Source organism: Sminthopsis crassicaudata, chromosome 2 (genome assembly GCF_048593235.1).
Source record: "Sminthopsis crassicaudata isolate SCR6 chromosome 2, ASM4859323v1, whole genome shotgun sequence".
In the NCBI taxonomy this organism is placed as follows: domain Eukaryota; kingdom Metazoa; phylum Chordata; class Mammalia; order Dasyuromorphia; family Dasyuridae; genus Sminthopsis; species Sminthopsis crassicaudata.
The window spans coordinates 594,331,996-594,355,296 of NC_133618.1; the positions used below are offsets into that span (position 1 = coordinate 594,331,996).

General features: G+C 35.6%; 1 protein-coding gene across 1 annotated transcript in view; it reads left to right on the plus strand.

Annotated features, from left to right (window-relative positions):
• The first annotated feature begins 1,471 nt into the window (after nt 1-1,471).
• SLC18A2 (solute carrier family 18 member A2) overlaps nt 1,472-23,301 on the plus strand; it is a 42,129-nt gene continuing 20,299 nt past the window's right edge. Inside the window, exons 1-3 of the mRNA XM_074295713.1 lie at nt 1,472-1,579; nt 2,325-2,475; nt 3,868-4,210. Of these exons, the coding sequence (XP_074151814.1) occupies nt 2,355-2,475; nt 3,868-4,210 (464 nt within the window). The 5' untranslated portion in view covers nt 1,472-1,579; nt 2,325-2,354. The remainder of the gene's footprint in view (nt 1,580-2,324; nt 2,476-3,867; nt 4,211-23,301) is intronic.

Sequence of the window (23,301 nt, forward strand, 5' to 3'; positions counted from 1 at the left end):
TTGTCCTCACTTCTAAATTAATTGCAGAAATGGATTTTTTTTTTGTCATTTTCTCTCAATTTTCAAGGCATCAATTTTTCCCCCCTGTGTTTCCAGGGGAAACTTATCAAGCCTGATTTTTATTCCAGGAGTCACTTAAGAAGGCAGAGGCCCCAGCATCCTTTTCAGGGAGATTGGAATATAGAACAGGAAAGCTGCCCAGGGACTGATTGGCTACTTGAAAGATTGATTATCCTAAGACAGATGTATTAGGAGCCCTTTATCCTTTTAAACCTCTTCCAGATGCATATATTTCCCTTATCACAATTATCTCTGAGAGGCAGGGCAGGTGGTATTGAGACCATTTCATAGAACAGTAACCCAGAGGCATTTGGCTAAGGGCATTGAAATAACCCTGCTGGAGGGTATCTACATGTCAGGCAGGTCTGTGGTCTTTTCCAGCCCCCTGTTTTTGTTTTTTTTTTTTTTTGTTTTTTTTTTCTTTTCTGATTCTCCCTCCCCTTCTCCAGAGGTCTTGCCTATCAGAAACACAAAAGAAGGCAGGACAGTGGAAACCAATTAAAGAAACTCAAAGCTGTATTCCACAGCTCCTAGTCAGAGTGAACAGACTGCAAGTGTTAAAGGACTTGCTCCCCAAATTCTCTATCTCTTTTTCTCTCTTTGTCTCTCTGTTACTCTCTGTCTCGATCTCTTTCTCTCTTCCTCTTCCCTCTCCTCTTCTCTTCCCCCTCTCCTCTCTGTCTCTGTCTCCTCTGTCTTCTCTCTGTCTCTCTTTCTCTCTTCTTCCTCCCTTCCTCTCTTTTTTCTCCCTTTCCCTTCCCCATCTCTGTCTCTCTCTATCCCTCTCTATCTTTCGGTCTCTCTGTCTCTGTCTTGTCTCTCTCCTTTTTCTCTCCCCTTCTCTCCTTCTCTCTCCTGTCTGTCTCTCTTTTTTCTCTGCTTCTCTTCCTCTCTCTCTCTCTCTCCCTCTCCCTCCCTCTTCTGTCTCTCTATCTCTGTCCCCCCTCCCTCTCTCCTCCCCTCCTTTCTGTCTTTCTGTTTCTGTCACACACACACACACACACACACACACACACACACACACACACACACACACACACACTCACACATCATCATCCAAGAATTAGTAAGCAAAGGCAGCTCAATTGATGTCTGGAGAGCTGTCCACGAAGAGTGGTGATGGAGGAGACGGGGCGCGGGGGAGGCGGGGGGGGGGGGCGAGGAGAGGGAGGGAGGGAGGCCGAGGAGGTGGGGTGAGAGCACCATCCAGGCTTTGGGCCGCCTAGGTGGGAGAGGACTGCTTTCTCCTCCTCACCCCCCTCCTCTCATGCTCGGGTCAGGTTGGTTGGCAGAGCAAGGGTGATAAGGATCGAGCCGTGACGTCAAAGGAGCAGACCCGCTAAAGCCGAGCCTCTGGAGGGCATCGTTGAGAGGTGGAGACACAGACTCCGACCCAGACCCGGACGGAACCCGAGAGCACAGCAGCCGCGGGCTGGTGCTGCTACAGACCGATCCAACTCACTGGGACAGCTCCCTGCTGGGACTTGCGCTCGGAACTCAGCCCCAGCACAGTCCCTAGGTAAGGCGCACGGAAGAAGTGCCTCACCACCTCCCCTCAAACACTCCGCAAGCTTGGCTTGCCTAATTTGAGAGCTCCCTCCGCCCATATAAGGCGGGGGTGGAGTTGTAGGGTGAGACCTGGGCATAGAAGAGATGGTGGGGAGACCAAATGGAAGGAAGGGTTAGTTAGGGCAGAGGATATGAGAAAAGACTCAGAGAATTGGGGGATTAAGTCGGGAGTGGGATGGGCTGGAAGAGGAAAGGGTTTAGGATCAATTTTCCCCAAATGACAGCTCAAATCCATGTATTCCCTGGGTTTCTCCCGAAAGCGGAGACTGAATGAAGCCTTTTATCAACCTTGGCGAAGACATTAAAAAAAAAAACAAAAAAAAAAAACTGAAGTCACATACATGCTTTCCCTCCTAATCAGGACCAGAGATAGAGGCAGGTTGCACAGTGGGTTAGTCTTTGTAAACAAAGTGAGTCCCGCCGCTTCTGGGCTTCTCTCAAAGAAATATTGCTGGAATTAGACTCACTCCATCGCTTTTCGTTTTCATTTTATTTTCAAAAAGTCAATCTTGTCTTGTTAGCGAGAGCTCAAACGAGGTCGACTTGGAAGGGATGCAATTGAAAAGGGATGAAGATTCAATTAGTTCACTAACATCTCTCATTTCCTGGGTTATAAGATGGAAATGGAGTAAGAAGCAGGGATGTTTGAGGCTGAACAGAGCAAGAGTTTAACTATTTATCCTTTGTATTTACAGCAACAGTCACGCCCAAAGGGTCGAGGAGTCATGGCTCTGGCTGAATTTGGTCTCCTCACTTGGCTTCGGGAGAGCCGGCAGTCGAGGAAACTAATCCTTTTTATAGTATTTCTTGCTCTCCTCTTGGACAATATGCTGCTCACTGTTGTGGGTAAGTGGAAGTCTCTTTTCTTAGCTTTTAGCTTTTTCTTTAGCATTTTATGTGACCTAGCTACCCCATGCTTTTCTGGTAACCCTGACCCTTGAGATTTGCTTCTAAATAAATTATAGGAATTTGACATGTTCCTCAAAAGCACATGGTTAGAAGTTGGGACTCAGAATCATAAGCTTTTGTTTCTGCTACTGAGACATTTGTGGCTTCATTTTCCCTGGTGGTAACATAAGACTCTCCAGATAAGCAGCAGAACTTATGTTTCCTCTTGATAGTACATCCCCTCCCCATTTCATTGTGGTGGAAAAGATTTCTGTTGCAGAAAAGAAATAATATCTAAAGTTCTAATAGTTTTCTGGCTTTCAAAAAAATTCAGCATCAAAGAAGATGCACTTTATTGTAGGGTCAACCCTACAACAATGAGAAAAAGTAACATTTCTCCCCAGCTCCAAACCAAGGAATGAGTTGAAATTATACCATTGAATGTGTTGTGCCAGGAACATTTGCTGACCAGCTTCCAAGGTAATTTTGACAGGATGTCAACTTCAGACTCAGACTTTATTAGATTACCTCATTTGAAAAATGGAAAACTAAGCCTCCTGAATTAACCCCATTAGTTTAAAAAAAAAAAAACAACTAACATCTGATAGGTTTTCTTTTCCCTGAAATGCTTTAATTTTAAGTGGATCTAAGTGACAATTATTACAGAGGGTTGGTTGGTTCAGTATGAGGTGGCTTCTGTTATTTCCGTTTGCAGACTTGCCGGACACATCTTCTGAACCGCAGATAGATCAGATTCTTGTATAAGAGAGGACAGAGGATGCGGTCTCTAATTTGATCTTGGTTAGAAACTATCCTGGCTCTTTTATACTGATGGTCTAACTGGATATATTTTACCTGGAACTTCAGTGGAATCATGAATGTTGCTTGTACTCTCTGAAACCCTTTGGAATTGTGAATTGACTAGATTATATAATAAATGCAAAATCCAAGTTTTAAGCTTATTTCAAAATTGTAATTTCCTGTGCTGTTTTGCATTTTAGATTTCTATTTTCTTGTTTTATTTACTTAAATGTCCTTAAAGCTGAATACATTCTATGTTTGGAGAAACACTGAAAATTCTGGATAAATACTGACCACATTTTGCCTTTTAACTAGCCTTCTTCTTGGAAATGATGGCTTATGGTGAACCACTACGAATTAAAGGGCTTTATGGAGAGAGTAAAGGATATAAATTGCGATTCACTTTCTTAACTGTCCTTGAGTAGATTGAATATTAATAAGATAGGTTAAATAAAGTAAACTTGTTTTAGTAAATTACTTTTCCCACTCAATTTGAAGAGAACTAGTTGGTTATGGCCAACCACTTCTCTGTTTTGCTTGTGTTTCTAGTGCCCATCATTCCCAGTTACTTATACAGCATTAAGCATGATAATAATGCCACAGAAATACAAACTGCCAAACCAGAAACTGGGTCTCCCACCTTCAGCAGCATCTTTTCCTATTATGATAACTCCACAATGATCACTGGAAATACCACTAGAGCACGTGGACAAGGACAGTCCTATAAAACAGTGACACAGCAAATGGTGGTCAATGCAACCAGCATCCCATCTGACTGCCCCAAGGAAGACAAAGACCTGCTTAATGAAAATGTTCAAGTCGGCTTATTATTTGCTTCCAAAGCGACCATACAACTCCTCACTAACCCTTTCATAGGGCCAATGACTAACAGGTAGGTCATTCCTTGGTGAAATCATGTGTTACCAATTCCTGTCAAGAAATATCTGCTGAACTAACTTCTTACCTTTTACTGTATCTTGCTACTATTTTTCTTAGGATCTATCATTCTTTTCATCATGAGATAATTTCAATGGAAGTCAAATGGACAAGCCAACTGCTACCATATCTTTTACCTGTTATCTTTACCCATGATCTCTTCTCTCATGTCAAATTAAAGATGCATTCCTATATTTGTCTTTTTTTCTTATCCTCCAAAATAACTTTAGGAGATTTTTTAAGGTGAGAGTAACCAGCATCTTTGATCTGCCATTCTGATTTCAATCCTGGGTTTGAACAGTGAACAGCTGCAAAAATAGCCTTTGTTTAGTCAGCACTCCACAGTAACCACTGCCTGTCCAGAATTTCTAAGTGTCATTTAGTTTTGTTTCTTCCTCCTTTTCCCACACCCTGGCTTCATACCTCTTTTTGAGAACTTCTTTTTGGATTACATGACTAAGAGGGAAGAAATGTGAAAAATATGAAAAAATGACACATCTATGAGGCTTGCTTATAGATAGCATTTTAAAGGCAACTTTGGAGCAATGTGGTAAGTCCTTCCATTTTCTTAGTTGCTAGGCTTATGTTTACAGATAGGAGATTAAATGGCAAATTAAGGGAATCATTCAATCTCTATCCCCTTAAAGACATCCCTGATTTTAAGACCTATTATCTGGACATTACTAGCAAAAAGTGTTTTCTTGAATTAAATTTTCTAGATAATAAAATCAGCTCTTTACTTTTTATGTGAATTGATAAATCAAGTATTTAGTGGACAGTAAACATTTGTCCAATATGATTCCAGGTGCTACGGGATACAAAGTCATAAACTTCACCTATAATTAGTTTATCATTTTGGTGGGGTGATAGGACTCAGTTTCCTCATCTGCCTAATAATTCAGATGTCTCAGATTCTAATAATTTATAATTTTAACAAGATATATGCATAAGAAACAATGAATAAGTAAGATTGTTTTATATACATGCATTTATGGACATCTATAGTCATACATGTCAGAATTTTAATTTCAACTGATTTCATTTCATTTCAATAAGATTTCAATTGTCCTATCTGATAAAGGACTAGAATAATATATTATAAACATATATGAGCATTACCAGAGATGTAGAGATCTGGCTAAGCCATTTATCATCTTTGGGTAACTTAAATTTTTTGGACTTGGTTTCCTTATATACAAAGTCAGACATCATTCTATTGTAGATAGCCTCTAACATGTCTCCCGTTCAAAATTATGATGCTACAAGCCTGATATAAATTGAGGTCATAATGGAAGGCTCTACTGAGGATGCTGGTCTTGAGCTGAATCATTGATAGAAGTGTAAGATGGGATTGGATGATGGAAGATATTTTATATGACCGTAACAGTGTGAACAAAGGCACAGAGAAGGAAATGAATATGGTAGTGAGTGAGAGGGATGATTAAAGGAGAACTGTCTGGTAGTTGGGGTAGGTTATGGAAGGTCTGGAAAACTCAGAAGAATAATTTAGACCCCAAAAAGCAGGCAGTAGGGGGGATCCTTACAAATTCTTGCTCAAAGCAAGAAAGAAAAGACACCAGAGTATTAAGCCCATATTAGTGTGCAAATGAATTAGAGCTGGGGAAATCAAGCAGCCTAATGATGCCGGATATAAAGGGAGGAGATGCACAAGTGGTAGCATTAGGAATGAAGAAGAGATGAAAAAGACGTTCCGAGAGTACCAGGGAAAGACTAGAAGATCTTATATGTTATGAAATGCTTTTTGTCTAAAGCAATGGTCTTCAAACTTTTTTGGCTACATACCCCTACCAGTGAAAAACAAATAAATGTGAGTATTTATTTATAAAATATACATGTCCCATTGTACTTATAGTTATGTAAATTAAGAACTTGCCCCAAAATAGAAATGAAAAAGAGGAAGTTGAAATAACATTTTATTGATTAACAATACAAACCCTTTTTTATTCTCACTAAACTATTATTATTAATAATTGTATTTAGTGAAAGCAACATTATTGAATATGCTTTGCTATTTTTAAAAATCTTGGCTTAATGCCTTTTTGTTACATTGATTCAAAGATCTGGTTCTGAATTCAGTTTATTACAATATTTGATATTAATGGTTGTCATTGCTGAAAAAAATCTGACACAAAGATATTTGGCTCTAAATGGAGGAAGTTCATTGTTACCCATTATTAAATCATGCTATTCAGTTTTTCAATCCTATCTGGCAATGAGGTAAAGATTTTCATTGAAATTTAGCTAGTAAATATCCATCTTCAAGGTAGCTAAGTGGCATAGCCGATAGGACACCAGCCATGGAGTCAGGAGGACCTGAGTTCAAATTCATCCTCAGACACCTAATATTTCCTAGCTGTGTGACTCTAGAAAAGCCACTTAACCTCAATTGCCTTGCAAAAAAGGTGAAATTTCCATCTCCTTTGATGTTTATCAGTTGTTAGAAATTTTTCAGAGGGAGTTGACTTTTTGTATTTTAACAAATGTATTAAAACTCACTTAAGCCTTTTATTTGGTAGGTTTTTAACAAGGTAAGAAAATTCTGCTCCTAAGTTTTTATATGTAGATATAAGAGACATCTTTCTAGGCGACCCTTGTCATTTTCAGCATCCCAAAGAGAAGGGAATAAGTATTGCACAAAAGCACAATCCACAGCATCAAACTCAGCACTAGTTAAGGAGGATTGAAAAAAAAAAGCTGTTGAAGAAAACAGTTCTAATTGAGTGACATTCAAAATAAGGAGGGAAGTTGAGAACCTGGAAGACAAGGAGGCTAACAGTACCCTCTATGGAAATAGAAAAGTTCAAAAAAGAGATGGGATTTGGAGCAAAAAATAATGTATGGCCATTGCCCAACACCTTTTGCAGCTGTCACAAATGGAAGAGTGAAGGACAATACAGGGGTAAAGGACAGAGAGTCTTATCTGAATGGGTATTTGGGTTGAAGTTGATGTTATAAAAAGAAGGGATTCAGAGGGTATCTAACTGGTGCAATGGTTAGAGTCACCTCCTGAATCATCTCCTGAATTCAAATCTGGCTCCAGACACTTAGTACTGTACAATCCTGGGCAAGTCACTTAACCTTGTTTGCCTCAGTTTTTTCATCTGTAAAATAAGTTGGAGAAGAAAATGCCAAACCACTCTAGTATCTTTGCCAAGAAAACCCCAATTTGGGTTTCTTCTAAATAAAACCTTCAAAATAAAAGTTTTTTTGAATCCATTAAATATATATATATATAATATATTTAAATATATTTATTATATTTATATATTATATATATTTACATATTAAATATAAAAAGTGAACAACTGATAACATCAAAGAAGAAGAAAATTTACTGTAAGCTGAATTTTAATGAAAACACTTGTCTAACTGGTAGATAGGGTTGAAAAACTGAATATCATGATTTACTAATAGCCAACAATGCACTTCCTCCATTTAGAGCTAAGTATCTTTGTGACAGATCTGTTTTCCCAAACAAAGAGATTCATGCCAGCTGAAAAGTTGGACTTAATCCATCTTCCCAGTGTTTGTTTGATTGATCACATATACATTGTGGGATCGTACTATTAGGAAACCATAGATCTAGAAAAATGGCATTGCTGACCCACAGTCAGGAAGACTTTATTCACATTTATAACTTGTCTCCATTCATTTCCTAGACTTCTAAGTGGCAGACTGCTAGGTCATATTAGAGTCATGATAATGGCCCTGAACCACATCCTGCCCCTATTCTTGTTAATTAGTCAGAAAACTATTTTTAGTGGTAGGGGGCAAAATATACTCACAAAACTAATCCAAGGCTGGTTTGAGATTATGACCCCACTAAGATGTATCATTATAAATACGACAACTCATCTTCTTGTCAGTAAAAAAAAAATCAAATAAATTTAACTAGTAATGGTTTCAAATATGTTTGAGTCTCTATGTGTGGGAAGACCAAGTAAGAGCACTTCTCGAAAATACATCTAACATAATTATAGAAAACTGCTTAGGGTTTTGTGTTCTGAGAAAGCAAAGAGCTCATCTAGCACACAGCAAATTGGAAGACATTATCATAATAATGCCCTTGCCAGACACCTGGTGGGAGTGGTGTTAAGACACTGTGCAGTTCTAGGAGACTCAGGAATCGAAATGATTGAAGCTTCAACAATTCTCCAAATGCAAATGGAAAATGAATGAGTTTTTAAAGCTGGTTCATATTGTAATGTTTTGCTTTTGTCAAGGGAAGCAGCTTGTTTAAACACAGTGGTTTTTTCACTATTAAACATTCAGCATGAGACTAATGCTTTAGTTGCCTATGGTTGGGGTTTTATACATACACTGCATGTAATATACATGGCATATATACATATTTCTGTGTGTTCTCATGCAAATACAAGCATAAATATATGTACATAAACATGTGCATGTGTACATGTCTATACCCATAGATACATTTTTCTCCAGAGAGAAGCCTTGTTTAACTTTGCTGTTTTTTAAAATAGGATTAATTGATCATTCCATTAGCAGGCTTTTATGAAATACCTAACTAGTACTTTTCAGGCATTTTGCTGATTGATGAGGGATGCAAAGACAGAAATGTAATAGTTCCTGCCTTCTAAGAGCTTATATGTAGATATATACAAAAATTTTAAAAAGATAATCTTGGTAGGGGATAGGATGATGGGTAAGAAAAGTACTTACCACTGAAGGAATCAGAAAGAGCTTGATGTTGAAGGTAGCATTTCCAGATACATTGGCTACTAGAGACAGTCAGGTAACACAATGGAGTTAATGCCAAACCTGGAATCAGGAAGACCCAAATTTAATCAAAACCCAATTTCCCTACTGGTAAAATAGCATGACAATAATAGCACCTATCTCTTAGAGTTGTTATGAGAATAACATGAGATAATATCTGTAAAGTTCTTTGCAAACCTTAATACTATATAAATACTAGCTTTTAAAATATTGCTCCCAATTATCTATAAGAGGTTCATAGAAACCTAGAGAGGATAGGAAGGGTTTGAGACCATTTGCTCTATCTCCTCCTTGAACCTTATATTCGCTTTACAACACTCTCAGTTTGCCAAGGAACACCGCTTCAAACCTGGACTTTGATAGGGAATTTTCTACCCCAGAAGTCCAGTTCATTGATGTGATTTATCCTTCAACAAAATTTCTTATACCAAACTGGTTTCTTTCAGACATCTAGTATCTCCAGAGGTTACCTCCCTCTTCTAAAACTTTATGTGTGATCGGGGATCATAGGATCACCAAATAATAAAAGTAGAGTGAGGAGGACCTCAGATGTCATCATAATGGTGTCAAAATCAAATAGAAATGAACCTGTGGGGCATATATTAACTTAGGAAAGCACAACTCAACATTATCTATGGTGTATTGTATTTATATTTGTTTTATTAAACATTTGCCAATTATGTTTTAATATAATTCTTGTAACACACAACCTCAGAATTTCAAGACTAATTCAGGTAGATAGTGCTTACTTTCTGCCTTCAACATCTTTCCTTTTTCCACATATAAGCACTTAATTTCATAGAATTTTAGGACTAGTCTAATCTCCCATTTGACACATGAGAAAATGGAGGCCTGGGAGAGGAAAGCATCTTGCCTTCAGTGAAAAAATATTTGCAGAGATGGTAATATAGCAATAAATAATAATACTATTTATAGTAACATTTAATATATAAGTAAAATCTCATCCTCATAACAACCAAAGAAATTAGGTACTATTATTATCTATATCTTATTGATGAAAAAGTGAGGCAGATAACAGGTTAAGTAATTTGCCCAGGATGATACAACCAATAAGTTTTTGAGGTGGGATGAGAATTCAGGTCTTTGGAGCTGTGGGTTGAGCACTCTAAGCCCATGCTGCTTGGTTACCTTTACATTAGGACATAGGTCTTTTGGGCTGTCTTCTTTCCACTATACCATACTGCCTTTCCTTTTCCTTATTTTCCTTACTATGTTGTGTATTCATATCCTTTATCATGATGACAGACTTTTCTGCATCTGAGCAGGGTTCTCCTTGTTTGTACCAGGTTGAATTGAACAAAATCAAGACTGCAATTGTTTGTCTGTTGCTAACTATTGTAGTATTGGTATTATTATATGTAAATCAGTACAGGTTAGTTCTTGAAGGTTGTTCAAACATGAAAAGTAATATGGCTTATCACAAAGTATTTTATTATCATGAGTTTTGGCTAGCTTAACTAAGAGATTCCTAAATATTGTGGGAAGAATGAGGCTTGGAGGTATGACTTGCACACAGATTCAACCATTTTATGCTCTTAAGTGATGTACTATTTGGAGCAAAATAGTCAACTTTGTAGAATGTTAGAATCAGAGTTGTCATAGGATTAAAAGAAAGAAAGATCCTTAGAAATCATTTGTAACTGAGTTCTGAGCCTTTTTTGTGTGTCTCATGAAGTCATGGGAATCTCCTAAAGACCATGACCCCCTTCCTAGAATGATAATTTTTAGATGCATAAAATAAAATATAGAATATGGCAAAGGAAGCCAATGGAAACAGTTCTCAACATATAGAATAAGTTCGTATACCCCAGGTTACAAACTCTTTAGACTACCATGTTCATTTATCAAAGGTGGAAAATATAGAATTCAAGAGAATTGTCTAAAGTCATTGGACTAGGCTTATGATTTCCATAGTGTAGGAAACTCTTGGAAAAGAGATTTCCTCTACCAATGCTGATAGGCAACTGTTTTCCAAAGAGTTGCCTAGGATATAGAGAGATTAAATAAGTCTCTCATGCAGCCTTAGCACTTGAATTCTTGATTTTGTGATCTGTTTTCCACTAAGTCCAGTTTCCCAATATCATATATGTAATAAATAACAGAGCCAGAATTCGAACTTAGAACCTTTGGGTTGCATTGTTTCCAAAATAAGAATGAAAATTTCTTCCCATGAGACTAAGCTTCTTGAGGACAAATGAACTTGGATAAGTTCTAGGCAGATTGAAAATTGCCTTCCCTCTGTGGCACTGGCTGGCAGAGGATTTGTGCCTTCATGATAATGCATGATTTTAATCTATCAAAAATTTAATTCCTATGGGTTATGAATGGAGAATTGAATTTTATGACATGAACAGTATGTGCATTTATAAAGAGTCATATTTTTAAATGACTCTTGTTGACTCTGCCCTAATATGCCCTCCTCCCCTTGTCTACCTTTGATTCTGGGTCAGTGGTGGGGGCAGGAAGAGATGGGAGTGGAGCAAAAAATGTGTTTTTCATCTTTGTATTTCCCACTGTGCCTAACACAGAACTTTGTAGATAGCAGGCTTTTAATAAATTAGGAAGATTTTAGTCTGACTTCCAGTTTGGACACTTACAAGTTATTTCACCTAACCCCTGAAGTCGCTTAATTTCTTTTGGTCTGAGTTTCTTCCTCAATGAAATAGAAATTATAATGACACTGACTTCACAGGGTTGTATCAAAGAGCATTTGAGATAATGTATATAAAAAGTATTTGCAAACTTTAACATACTAAATCATTGTGAATTATTATTATTATTGTAAAGTTTGTTCAATAAATAAATGGGTGTGATCAAGTGTCCAGATTTGAATCTCTCAACCTTCTCTTTTTATCATATAGTAGGTTCAGAAACAATCCGTGAACCTACCAAAGCCAGAGAATGCCTTTAGTCATTTGAATTATATTTCTAAGAGACAAGTAACCAGCTTCATAGTAGGTTTCATTCAACTAGAATGTGAAAATGAAAAGTATAGTAGGTTTTTTCAGCATTTAGTTACAAAGATGAATTTCTTGAATAAAAACACAGAAAAAATATTTCTTGGCAAGACATTGTGAAAAATCTCTTTTCTGTCTTTTCATATTGAAGTTAAGTTGCTATTGTTAAAAGTGACAATGGATATAGTGAATAGAGCAGATTTCATTTGACAAGTGTGAGAGTCAATATTACCAGAATTTTTAGAACAGGAATATATCCTAAGGAGTCCAGACTCAGTTTGATTTCTCAGTTATTTCCAGGAATGGGGCATCTCCTCCAATTTCATCTTAGGCTTCTCAGTGTCTCAAAATTCTGTTTTTACCAAATCCATATCAGTAACTAGGCTACTATTCTGGTCCATGTTAAATAATGATTTAGCATTTTCTCATATAACTTGAAATTCAGGGACTTTTCCCAGAGAAACATACAATGTACACTGAAAGGAGGATTTCAGAACTCATCTACTTTGACCTTTTGATTTTATCAAATTCTGAAATAGGTAAATGAAAGTAAATGGAAGAACCAGCACTAGGCCAAAGGTCTCCTGACTTCTGCTCCAGTGATTTGGACAGCCCAAACACTGTCATTTTAGCTAACATCAGGCTAACAAAAACAAATTTATTTTAAAAGATTTTGTACGTAGGATATAGAGGTTTTCTATTCACTGTCAGTTGGTCTGAAGTGAGCCTTCTGGTAATAAGCAATGACCTTTTCAGTTTCACACTTGGCAGGAAAAGCAGCTGTTTGAGGAAAGCCTCTCTAGTTGGAAATGTTGTTAACTAAAGTATGCAGAAAAGTCAGAAGATAATGGTTAGAAGATTAGGGGTTTCTTTACCCACTGAATGATCAAGATAATGTATTTTCAGAGAATAAAGTCAGTGTTAACAGAAGAAGCAATCTGCACTCCAGTGACCTATAGGACACTTAATATGTCACTTGAAAAAAAAACTGATATGTGGAAATATGGATTTATAATACAAATAACTAACTAACTTGTAATGAATCTTTTCATAATGAGAGTGAGAGAAAAGTCACAAAATAGGATGCCCTCTAAAAGCAAGCTTCCCTGGTGCATTTACAGATGAATTTATAGAAATTCATTGTATATGCTACCTGTTTGCATATTTATTTCTGTAGTGAGATCTATCTGCCTTCTTAGGAAAGAATCTAGAATTAAGATCATTTTGTGAGTATTCCAGACATTTAGCCTATATTTAGGCCTTTCATGTCATGGAGGCTAATCGATCACATTATAGCAGGGTTTCAAGATTTTTTTTTAAATTGCTCTCCACAAACTGAACTAATAGTAAATAAAAGGGACTGACAGCAAGGAAAGCAGGCCACATCTCCTGGACAGCCTTCCACAGAAGTAACATAGGACAGAGTCCTAAGTCTCTATCAGTCTGTATGATAAGAATGACGTCCTTTGCTAAGATGACCAAAATTGCACATTCATAGACTTTGATGATTCACTGCCTTCTAGTATAATTGTGTTAATAAGCATCTTCTCTGACAACCAGTCCCACTGGATTCACTGGGTCCCTGGCTCTGAGCAATTGATATATAAACACTTCCTCTTTTTCAGGCTATTTTAGGCATTTTTAATCTCAAGTTGATGCTTTTGTTATGTGTAAAGCCCCTTGGATGTAGACTGGATCTCTTGGCTACCTCACAATCTAGAAGTGGGATTCTTAACCTGGAATCCATGGACTCTCAGGAGGACTATGGATAGATATCAAAGGTTTCATTTAAACAACTATATTAATATATACAATTCACATGTATATGATTAATGATACTGATACAAATAATATACTTACAAATATATCAATGTATACTTATATATGATATAAATTTTCATATTCTATGATAACTTACGTGGGAAATTTTCCTTTTTATTTTCACTCATTTCTAACTAAACTTGTATTTTATTCAATTATGAAGATAAGCAGCAAAACAGTCTTTTTTAAAAAATTATTATGGCTTTTTTTTCTTTTACAAAATATATGCATGGGTAATTTTTCAACTTGACCCTTGCAAAACCTTCTGTTTCAAATTTTCCCTTCCTACTCCCCACTCCCTTCCCTAGAAGGCAGGTAGTCCAATACATGTTAAATATGTTAAAATATATGTTAAATCCAATATATGTATGCATATTTATAGTTATCTGCAGCAAAACATTCTTAAGAAAAAGGAGTCCATAGACTTTACCAAAAGAGTTGATAATATTAAACAGGTTAAGAATTCATAGAATAAGAATAAGAAATTACCTTCCCCACCCTGGAAAGAATTTAAAAAAGAGCGAGTCACCAGGATTCAGAGTGCAGGTCTGTATAATCAGCAATAATCAGCTTGTTCTGTGATTTTTGAAAAGGGCAAAGGAAAATATGGCATGAGCAAGTATGAGAAAAGAGATTCAGATTTTTGTTAAATGTCAAAGTTTATTAGCATTTGATAAAATTACCATACTCTAAAGACCATTAAATATTGGAAAGAGGAAAAATATTAGGGGTTTGTATGTGTGTGGATCTTAAAAAAAATCTATTTGGACTAGCATCAATGCAAATACAAGGACTGTCAGAACCAGAAGGATCCTAATCTACCCTTTTATTTCACTGATATGGAAACAGACTCTCAAGCATATTAATGCTTTCCCCAAGATCATAAATTGGAAAATGGCAGAACCAGGACTGAAACTCAGTTCATCTCTTAAAAAAAGAAAAAGATTTTTGGTTTTGTTTATTTTTACAATGTCTACATTTCCCACTGGAATCCTCTCCCAATTCCTTTTAAAAAGTTATCTTTCATTGCAAGAGTTCTTAACTTTTTTGAATCTTGGATATCTTTAGCAATCTAGTAAAGCTTCTGGATCCTCCTCAGAATAATGTTTTGTTCCCTATCTTTTATCTAAAAGCTAAATTTCAGTTAAAAGTTAGTGAAAACAAAAATAATTTTTTTCCCTTTCCAGTTCACAGATCCCCTGAAGTCTAAGCTTTGAGGGCCTATAGACCCCAGTTCAGAATCCTGATATAAAAAAGAATTGTAAAAAAAAACCAAAGGGTTATACAAACTAATTGGCATATCAGAAAAGTCTGACATTGTACAAAGTGTTCCATACCCATGTTCCCTCACCACTCTGACTAAGTAGGGAAATAATTTTTTACATATCTTTGGGTTTAGTCTTGGTTAATTATATTATATTGGTTATATTATATTATATTATATTATATTATATTATATTATATTATATTGTAGTTTCATAGCACTCAATTTCTATCAGTCTGTGATTCTTCCTATTTACATTGCTGTTCTATTTATAATGTTGTGCACATTGTTATTGTTGTATATATCATTTCCCTAATTTTTCTTCCTTTATTCTGAATGCATTTTTACATTTTCTTTGCTTCTTTGTATTCTCATATTCATCATTTCTTACATCACAATACAATCCTATTACAGTTACGTATCATAATTTTCAGTCATTCTCTAATCAATGAATATCTACTTTGTTCTCAGTTCTTTTTTACTACAAAAAGTGCTGCTATAAATATTTGATGTCTATGGGATTTTTTTGTCATTGACTTTCTTATAGTATATGCCTCACTGTAGAATCTTTTTAGTCACTTTTTTTAGTTATTCTGTTAGCATAATTTCAAGTTGATTTCCAGAATGGTTGGAATAGTTCACAGCTCTACCAACAATGTATATAATGTATACATTTTGGCACAACTTCTCCATTCCCATCTTTAGTCAACCTTTGTGATTTACTGATGCTACTCTAAGTGTAATATCCTGATCCAGGAATGGATAAATTAATTCTATAAATTTTGATATCATTACTAAATGAAACCAAAATTCAAAAGGAACTTGTGGATAAATGGAAGGATGAGTCACAGCTTCTGGTTACTTATATTTTTAAATCTGCTGTTTGTATACTGTCAGGTCCCCAATTTGCTAGAACAAAGATCAAAATCAATAATAAATTAGAGGAAAGGATGTGAATATGAGGTACAAAACTCAGCCTATTGAGATAATCAGTTGAAACTGAAAAATGGACAGAGCTACAGCTATTGACATAGACTGTTATCATTTCTTAAGAAAGTGTAACCATTATATATAATTTGTCACAGTAATGATACCAAAAAAGCCTTAGACACTCAGTCATCAGATATGTTATTTCTTGGTCATGCAGAAAGAGATGGCAGACTGTAAGGGAAGCATTAGTTTAGGATATAAGTTCATTTATAATCTCTTACAAAAGGAGGATGCCATAATATTAAAGCAATAACATATATAAAATGTCAATAAAACAGTATAAGGCAAGTCATCCTGAGGTTGTTAAGGTAAAGATTAAGGTAAAACTGGATGTAAAATACAAAAAAAAATTGAATGGGAAAGATTTAGAAACATTTTTATAATAAATTTATCTAGTCACTATTAACTAACATCACAGTTCCCAAGGTACTCCATGAGGCAGTAGAGTTGACACTAAAAAAATAAAGGGAAGAGTCAGTTATGCACAGAGTGGGACTGTACTGTAAAGTTTCAAAGAAATTAAGAAATTAGTTCCCAAAGTATCTGAAATAAGGGAAGATGCTAAAGTTCTGGGAAAATCATGGATGTTATTGTTGCCAAAAAAGAGAGATTCAAAGAATATCAGTTAATAATGACTCATATGCTAACTTCTCCATTTCTACAAACTTTTTTTAGGAAAATAATATCTACAAACATTGAAGACATACTTGATGAGGGTAGGGGAAGGAAGTAGATAGGCTTCTATACATATGATATTCTATAGCAAACAATGTTTTTAGTCATGCTTTTGATCAAAAGATAAAGAGATAATGAAAAGTATTTTATTCAGAAAAACAAAATATTACCTTAAAGGTTTTCTTTTGACAAGATGTCTCCCATGTATATTTTCAAATAAGAAAAAGTTATTTGAAAGATACAAATATAGAGAACTGTTAGATAATCTCCTGATTACTAATATCAAATGCGACTTAATAAAAAGAAGATGGGTCCTCACTGCCAACATGGAGGTTGTTCATTATACAGTCAAAATAGAAGACAAAATTTAATCTGGGCCCCATGATCTTATTTTAAAATATTTTTATAACTTTTCCCAATATAATTAATTTCACTTATAATCCCATGTATTTTATTTCATTTAAAAACATTATTCTGAAAATGGGTTCATAGTCTTCATTGGGCTGTCAAAGAAGTTGTATACAAAAGGTTAAAGGTTAAGAACTCCTGCTATAAGTGAATGATGAAGTCCTTCTGTTTGCATTGTATTGGTTGCATCAGATACCTGAACATTTCAGAGCTTCTATAATTCTATAATCATTTAAAATAATTCACCCTAACTATCCATGGTGCATAAATCAAATAGATAAAGATTGGCCATTATTCAGGGCAATTGGATGGACAAATAAAAAAAGTGGTCTTTCAGTTACAAATACCTTGAGCTGATATTACATATTGATAATGAGTTTGATTGGGAATTGATCAGAAGCAGAAGATGAATTGCTTTTGGAAAACATCATAATTCTTTTTATTACTCCAAGTTTCTCCCTGAAATAAAGGTTCCTCTTCTTAATAACAATAGTCTTTAGATAATTCCATATAATTCTGAATCATGGAATGCACAATCCCCAAAGAATTTAAGTTAGTCACCCAAGAGAGGTGGAAAAACTTATGCTATGTGCTAGTAGGCACATACTGCAAACTAAAAATTGAGCAAAAGGAACATAATGAATGCCCAGAGAAGTGTATGACTTCAAAAGAAGCCAGGAATAGAAAAGAGATTTTTTAAACTTAAGTATAAGATAACATTTATCCCTAGTATAGTTCATCTCATTGGAGTTGATTCAGTGTTCTAATTAGCCATGGACTAGAAGCTAGGTTGATTTTTATAATAAATGAATGATATTATTCTTTATAGTTAAGGTAAGTCAAAAATTATTTGCTACTCTGATTTTGGTACACAAGTGGGAGAAGAGAGGAGGGAGAAAAGAGAGAGGAAGGAAATGGAGGAGAGAAAAACAGAAAAGAGAGAGAGGGAGAAATAGAGAGGGAGACAGATAATCAGAGAAAGAGCCACAGAGAGAACAATGGATACCTTTTGTACTTCATTGGTACCCAGTGTGGAAGTGTAAAAAGGTCACTAATACAAAGGAGGACCTTCTATGGAGGATTTTAAAAGTTTCATAGATTTTAGATACAGAAAGAGACTTAGAGATCATCTTATCTAATTACTTCATTTTAACAGATAAATAAACCTAAAAAAATTAATTCATACATGGGGTACCAAAGCTCAATTTTTCTGACTTGAAGACCCTTCTCTTTGCACCATTGCAAGATGAAAGGGCATGGATGGACTGTAATTTTCATTGTGAGAGGAACCTCCCATCTTAAGGAGAGCACAGATCCATTAAAATATCAAAGTGGTCAGCCAGCATTACTAGTGCTGAAATACAAATGGACAACCCAACAGATGGTAGAGCCACAGTTGGACTAGTGGGAATTTTTGAAGGAAAGTAGCAAACTGTTCTGTGATGGTGAATAGTGTCATTTTGAAACCAATGCTACCCCCTTAAACTTCAGACCACTTAGGGGAACACTGATGTTTCATTTGGTTGCAGAAATGCTAAATGCTTTTAGGGTTGAGAGGGGTTGATTTACAACCAACATAAAGGATTAGTGGAATTGGAGTTATACCAATAATTCCAACAGCTTTGAAAAATATATTAGCTCTCCAGCTACTGAATTTTTCAATGTGGATGCTGAAAGGAAGGAAGTTTATTTTGTTCTGTGGAGCTAGAGGCAATTTCAGTCCTCACATAACCATCCATTCTTGCAACATATCCTAGTCAAGTGGTAATATACCATGCAAGTCTTTACTTAATGTTGAATCCAACCAGCAGAGAAACCAGTAACAATTTTCACATGAGAAATGCTTCTTTGTTACTGTCTTGGATACAACCAACATGTTTTGGATCCACAATTACATAGTATTGAAATTAATTGTTTTTAAATGTTTAGTATAGAATTAACTTATAAATCCATCTTGTCCTGGAGATTTTTTTTCCTTAGGGAGTTCATTAATGGCTTGTTCAATTTCTTTTTCTAAAATGGAACTTTTGTGCATTTGTGAGGTTTTTATTACTTAATAAATGAGCAGTTTTTGTGTAGATGCCACATATTGGATGAAGGGAGGGACATATTTTATTAAAATTTTCAATTAAAAACTTTTTTTCTCTCTTGTCTAGCCTCCATCCCATGGCAGGGAGGAGCAAGATTCTTGTAAGAAGCATACAAACACATTATCTTTGGTCATGTCTAGATGACTAGATGGCCAGAGCGCCAGAATCGGAGTCAGGAAGACATCTTCCTGAATTCAAATATGGCCTCAGACACTCACTAGCTATGTGAGTTTGAGCAAATCCTGTTTGCCTCGGTTTTCTGATTTGTAAAATTATCTGAAGAAAGAAATGAAAAACAAATTCCAATATCTGCCAAAAGAGCCCCCAATGGGAAAAAATTTCAGCTACTGCTAAATGACTGAACAACAACAAAAAACATATGGCTCATTCTGTACCTTGTGTCCATTCCTTCCTTGTCAGGAAGGCGGGTAGCATGCTTCATCATCTGTCTTATGGAATAATGATTGAACTTTAAATTAATCAGCTTTCTTAAGGCTTTCAGGAGGGCATCTTGATGTACAGTAGATAGAGTATTAGGCCTGGATATTAATCTTCGTGAGTTCAAACTAGTTTCAGATATTGACTGTGTGACCCTGGGAAAGTTACTTAATCCTATTTACCTCACTTTACTGATCTGAAAAATGAGCTGGAGAAGCAAATGGCAAACTACTTCATTATCTTTGCCAAGAAAACCCTAAATAGGTTTCAGAACTGTCTGAAATGACTGAACAATGTAAAAAGACTTTCATAGTTTTTTATATTTGAAATATTGTATAAATTGTTTTGTTTTGTTTTGTTTTGTTTTTGCTTCTGCTCAATTCAATTAGTATCAGTTCATACTAGGATTCTCGGGTGTTCTCTGAAACTGCACTGTATTCTTATTGCATTCCATTATCTTTATATGCTATAACTTGTTCAGTTATTACCCAGGTGATAGGTATCTGCTTAGTTTCAAGTTCTTGCTACTACGAAAAAGCTGCTATAAATATTTTTGTGCACACAGGTCTTTTTCATTTTTCTTTGATCTTTGAGGCATATGTCTATGATGTATCAAAAGCCATGTGTGTTTAAGGTGTATGAAGTAGAACTTTGGAATTTATTTTATGTTGCATTTCTCTAATTATTAATGATGTAAAGCATTTTTTCATATGGTGATTGGTGACTTGGAATTTTTTCTTAGAAATTTGACAATTCATATTTTTCAGTCACTTATTGATCGAGGAATGGTTCTTATTCCTATAGATTTAAAACATTCTTTATATATCTTAGTTTTTTTTAAAAAATATATCTTTGAAAGAGACACTTAGCAGGGAAATGTGATGCAAAGATGTTTTTCCCTTCTAAAGTTAATTGCATTCATTTATGTATGTGTCCAAAAAACATTTAATTTTATGTAATAAAAATTATTTGTTTCCTCCTCTGGGATCCTCCTTATCCCTTGTTTGCTCAGGAGCTCTTCTCCTATCCATAGATCTGACAGGTAATTTCTTCCGTGCTCCTCTAATTTATTTATAAAGTCATCTTTTATGTCAAAATCAGTAGTAATTTATCTTGGTGTGTGCAATGAGACGTTGGTCTTTAACTAGTTCCTACCAGATTGCTTCCTAGTTGTGACAGTGGTTTTTGGCAGACAAAGAGTGTTATCCTGGTAGAATAGGCCTAGTCTGTTCCACTGAATGATTCATCTGTTTCTTAATCAGTACCAAATCATTTTGATGATTACCACTTTGTAGTTTGAGATCTGCTAGGCTTCCTACTTTCACTATTTTTCATTATTTCCCTTGAGAGACTTGACCTTTTATTCCTACAGATGAATTTTATTATTTTTTCAAGATATATTTGATACATGTTTGCTAAATTTAATTGAATCCTTGGGAAAAGACAAGGCTAAAAAAAAGTTTAATCACCTAGTCACATTTGGCTTCTAGAAGAGCTACCTACTGTGGTCCTTAGAATGAAGAGCAGTATCCTACTTTCTCTCACCTCCATCCTACACACAATGGCAATGCTACAAGGTCTACTTCTGGCTATAGGGGTGACAGAAAGAGAGGGAGGGAGAGAGGGAGGGAGGGAAGGAGGGAGGGAGAGAGACAGAGACAGAGACAGAGACACAGAGACAGAGACAGAGACAGACAGAAAGAGAGAGAAACAGAGACAGGGACAAAGACAGAGACAGAGACAGAAAGAGGAGAGACAGATAGGCCAAAGTGTAAAACATGGGGCAGAAAAATTCAGTCCAATGATAGGATTGAAGACTTGGAGATGGGGCAGAGCAGGGGGTGGGGATTTGGGAGATAATCTAGTTCAACCCCCTCATTTTACAGATGAGGAAATCAAGGCCCAGAGAGTTGAAAAGATTTCCCAGATAAGTAGGTAGCAAAACTAAGATTTTAATCCAGAGCCTTTGATTCCAAATTCAGTATTCTTTCCATTATACCACACTATCACCTAATTCAATAAAGCCAAGCCACCATCTAAAAGTACTGGGCAGCATCCCAAGGAGAATTAAAATCGATAAACATTTATTAAATACTAGCTATTGGCAAAGCCTAGTATTAGAACTTCAAAGGTAAGGGAGCCACCATCTCTGCCCTCAAGGAGTTTACAATCTAGTAAGGGAAAGTGCACAGATAAGACAAATGAGAATTTCTAAGTGAATAAGAAGTACAAAGTCCTTTGAAAGCAGATGGGGGGGGATCATTTTCAGTTGGTGAGGATGCATGAGGACTTCACTGAATGAAGCTGTTGGTATTTGAATTGGACCCTAAACAGTGGGTAGGATGCTGGTAAGCAGAGAAGGGGGTGACATGCAGTTAGGGAAGTTCCAAGTACTATAAGAAACATGGCTTGGTAAAGGTGGGAAATTTGAGACTGTATTTTTTTAATGCATCAAATAAATAGTATCATTGTGCATTCCATAGATATAACACACACACACACACACACACACACATCCCTACACACCTGAACATATTATTATGACAAAAAGATACATTTATCTCTCAACTCCTTGTCTCATTTTCTTCATCTGTAAAGTTGGGATTACCATCACAGAATCTCAGAACTGGAAGACAATTCACACATCATATAATAGAACCCATTCATTTGACAGATGAGGAAACAGAGACCCAAAGAAGTGATTTACTCAGTAATAGATTAGGACAAGAATGCAGGTGGTCTTCTGATTCTTAATCTACAGCTTGTTTCTTTTATTATTGTTTCCTTTAATAGGAGCTAAAGGGAGGGATAGATCAATTTTTCACCTCTTAGGTACAAACTTAGTTCTTAAAATTAAACAGATTTCAGGGGGTTTTTATATGGTTATATTCCTTCTAATAACATAATAGTCATTGTGTTTATTTTTTTAATATGTCTGGATCTCTATTACTATATACCATTGTGTATATTGTCTTTCTGGGTTTAATGTCTATTTTCTTTCTTTTTAACATTGTTTTAGTTATTGTGTATATTGTTTTCTTACACTATTCTGTATTGATTCATATGTCTTCCCATGTTTGGCTGAATTCTCCATGTCTGTTATTTCTTTTGAAATAGTAATATTCCATTTTACATTATATAGTCATTATATGTCTTATATAACCACTGCCCATCTGATAGACTTCTATAGCACCTGTTAGTTTGCTAGGCACTGACAATACAAAGGCAAAAAAGGAAGCAGTTCTTACCATCAGGAAGTTTACATTTTCTTGGAGCAAACATTGCTTTTATATTTATGCCAAAGAACATTAGCCACAAATGAATGAATGTATACTTGAAGACAGTTAAACATGGAAAGATCAAATGCTATGTCAAGTAAGGTATGTTAGTGACTGATTATTTTTCCCTTCCCTTCATCCAAAAGAAAATTAACTGGAGATAATGTTGGGTTGCATTTATCAAGGAGTCTTACATGATTTAAATATTTAAGTGTAAGACACTTTGTTACTGATAAGTTTTTAATGGCTGCATTTTGCCCTAATGAATCAAATGCTTTAAAAAACAGTTAACAATGAATTTCTTCTTCTTTTCTCTTTCTCTCTTCCCCCCTCCAAAAAAGAGC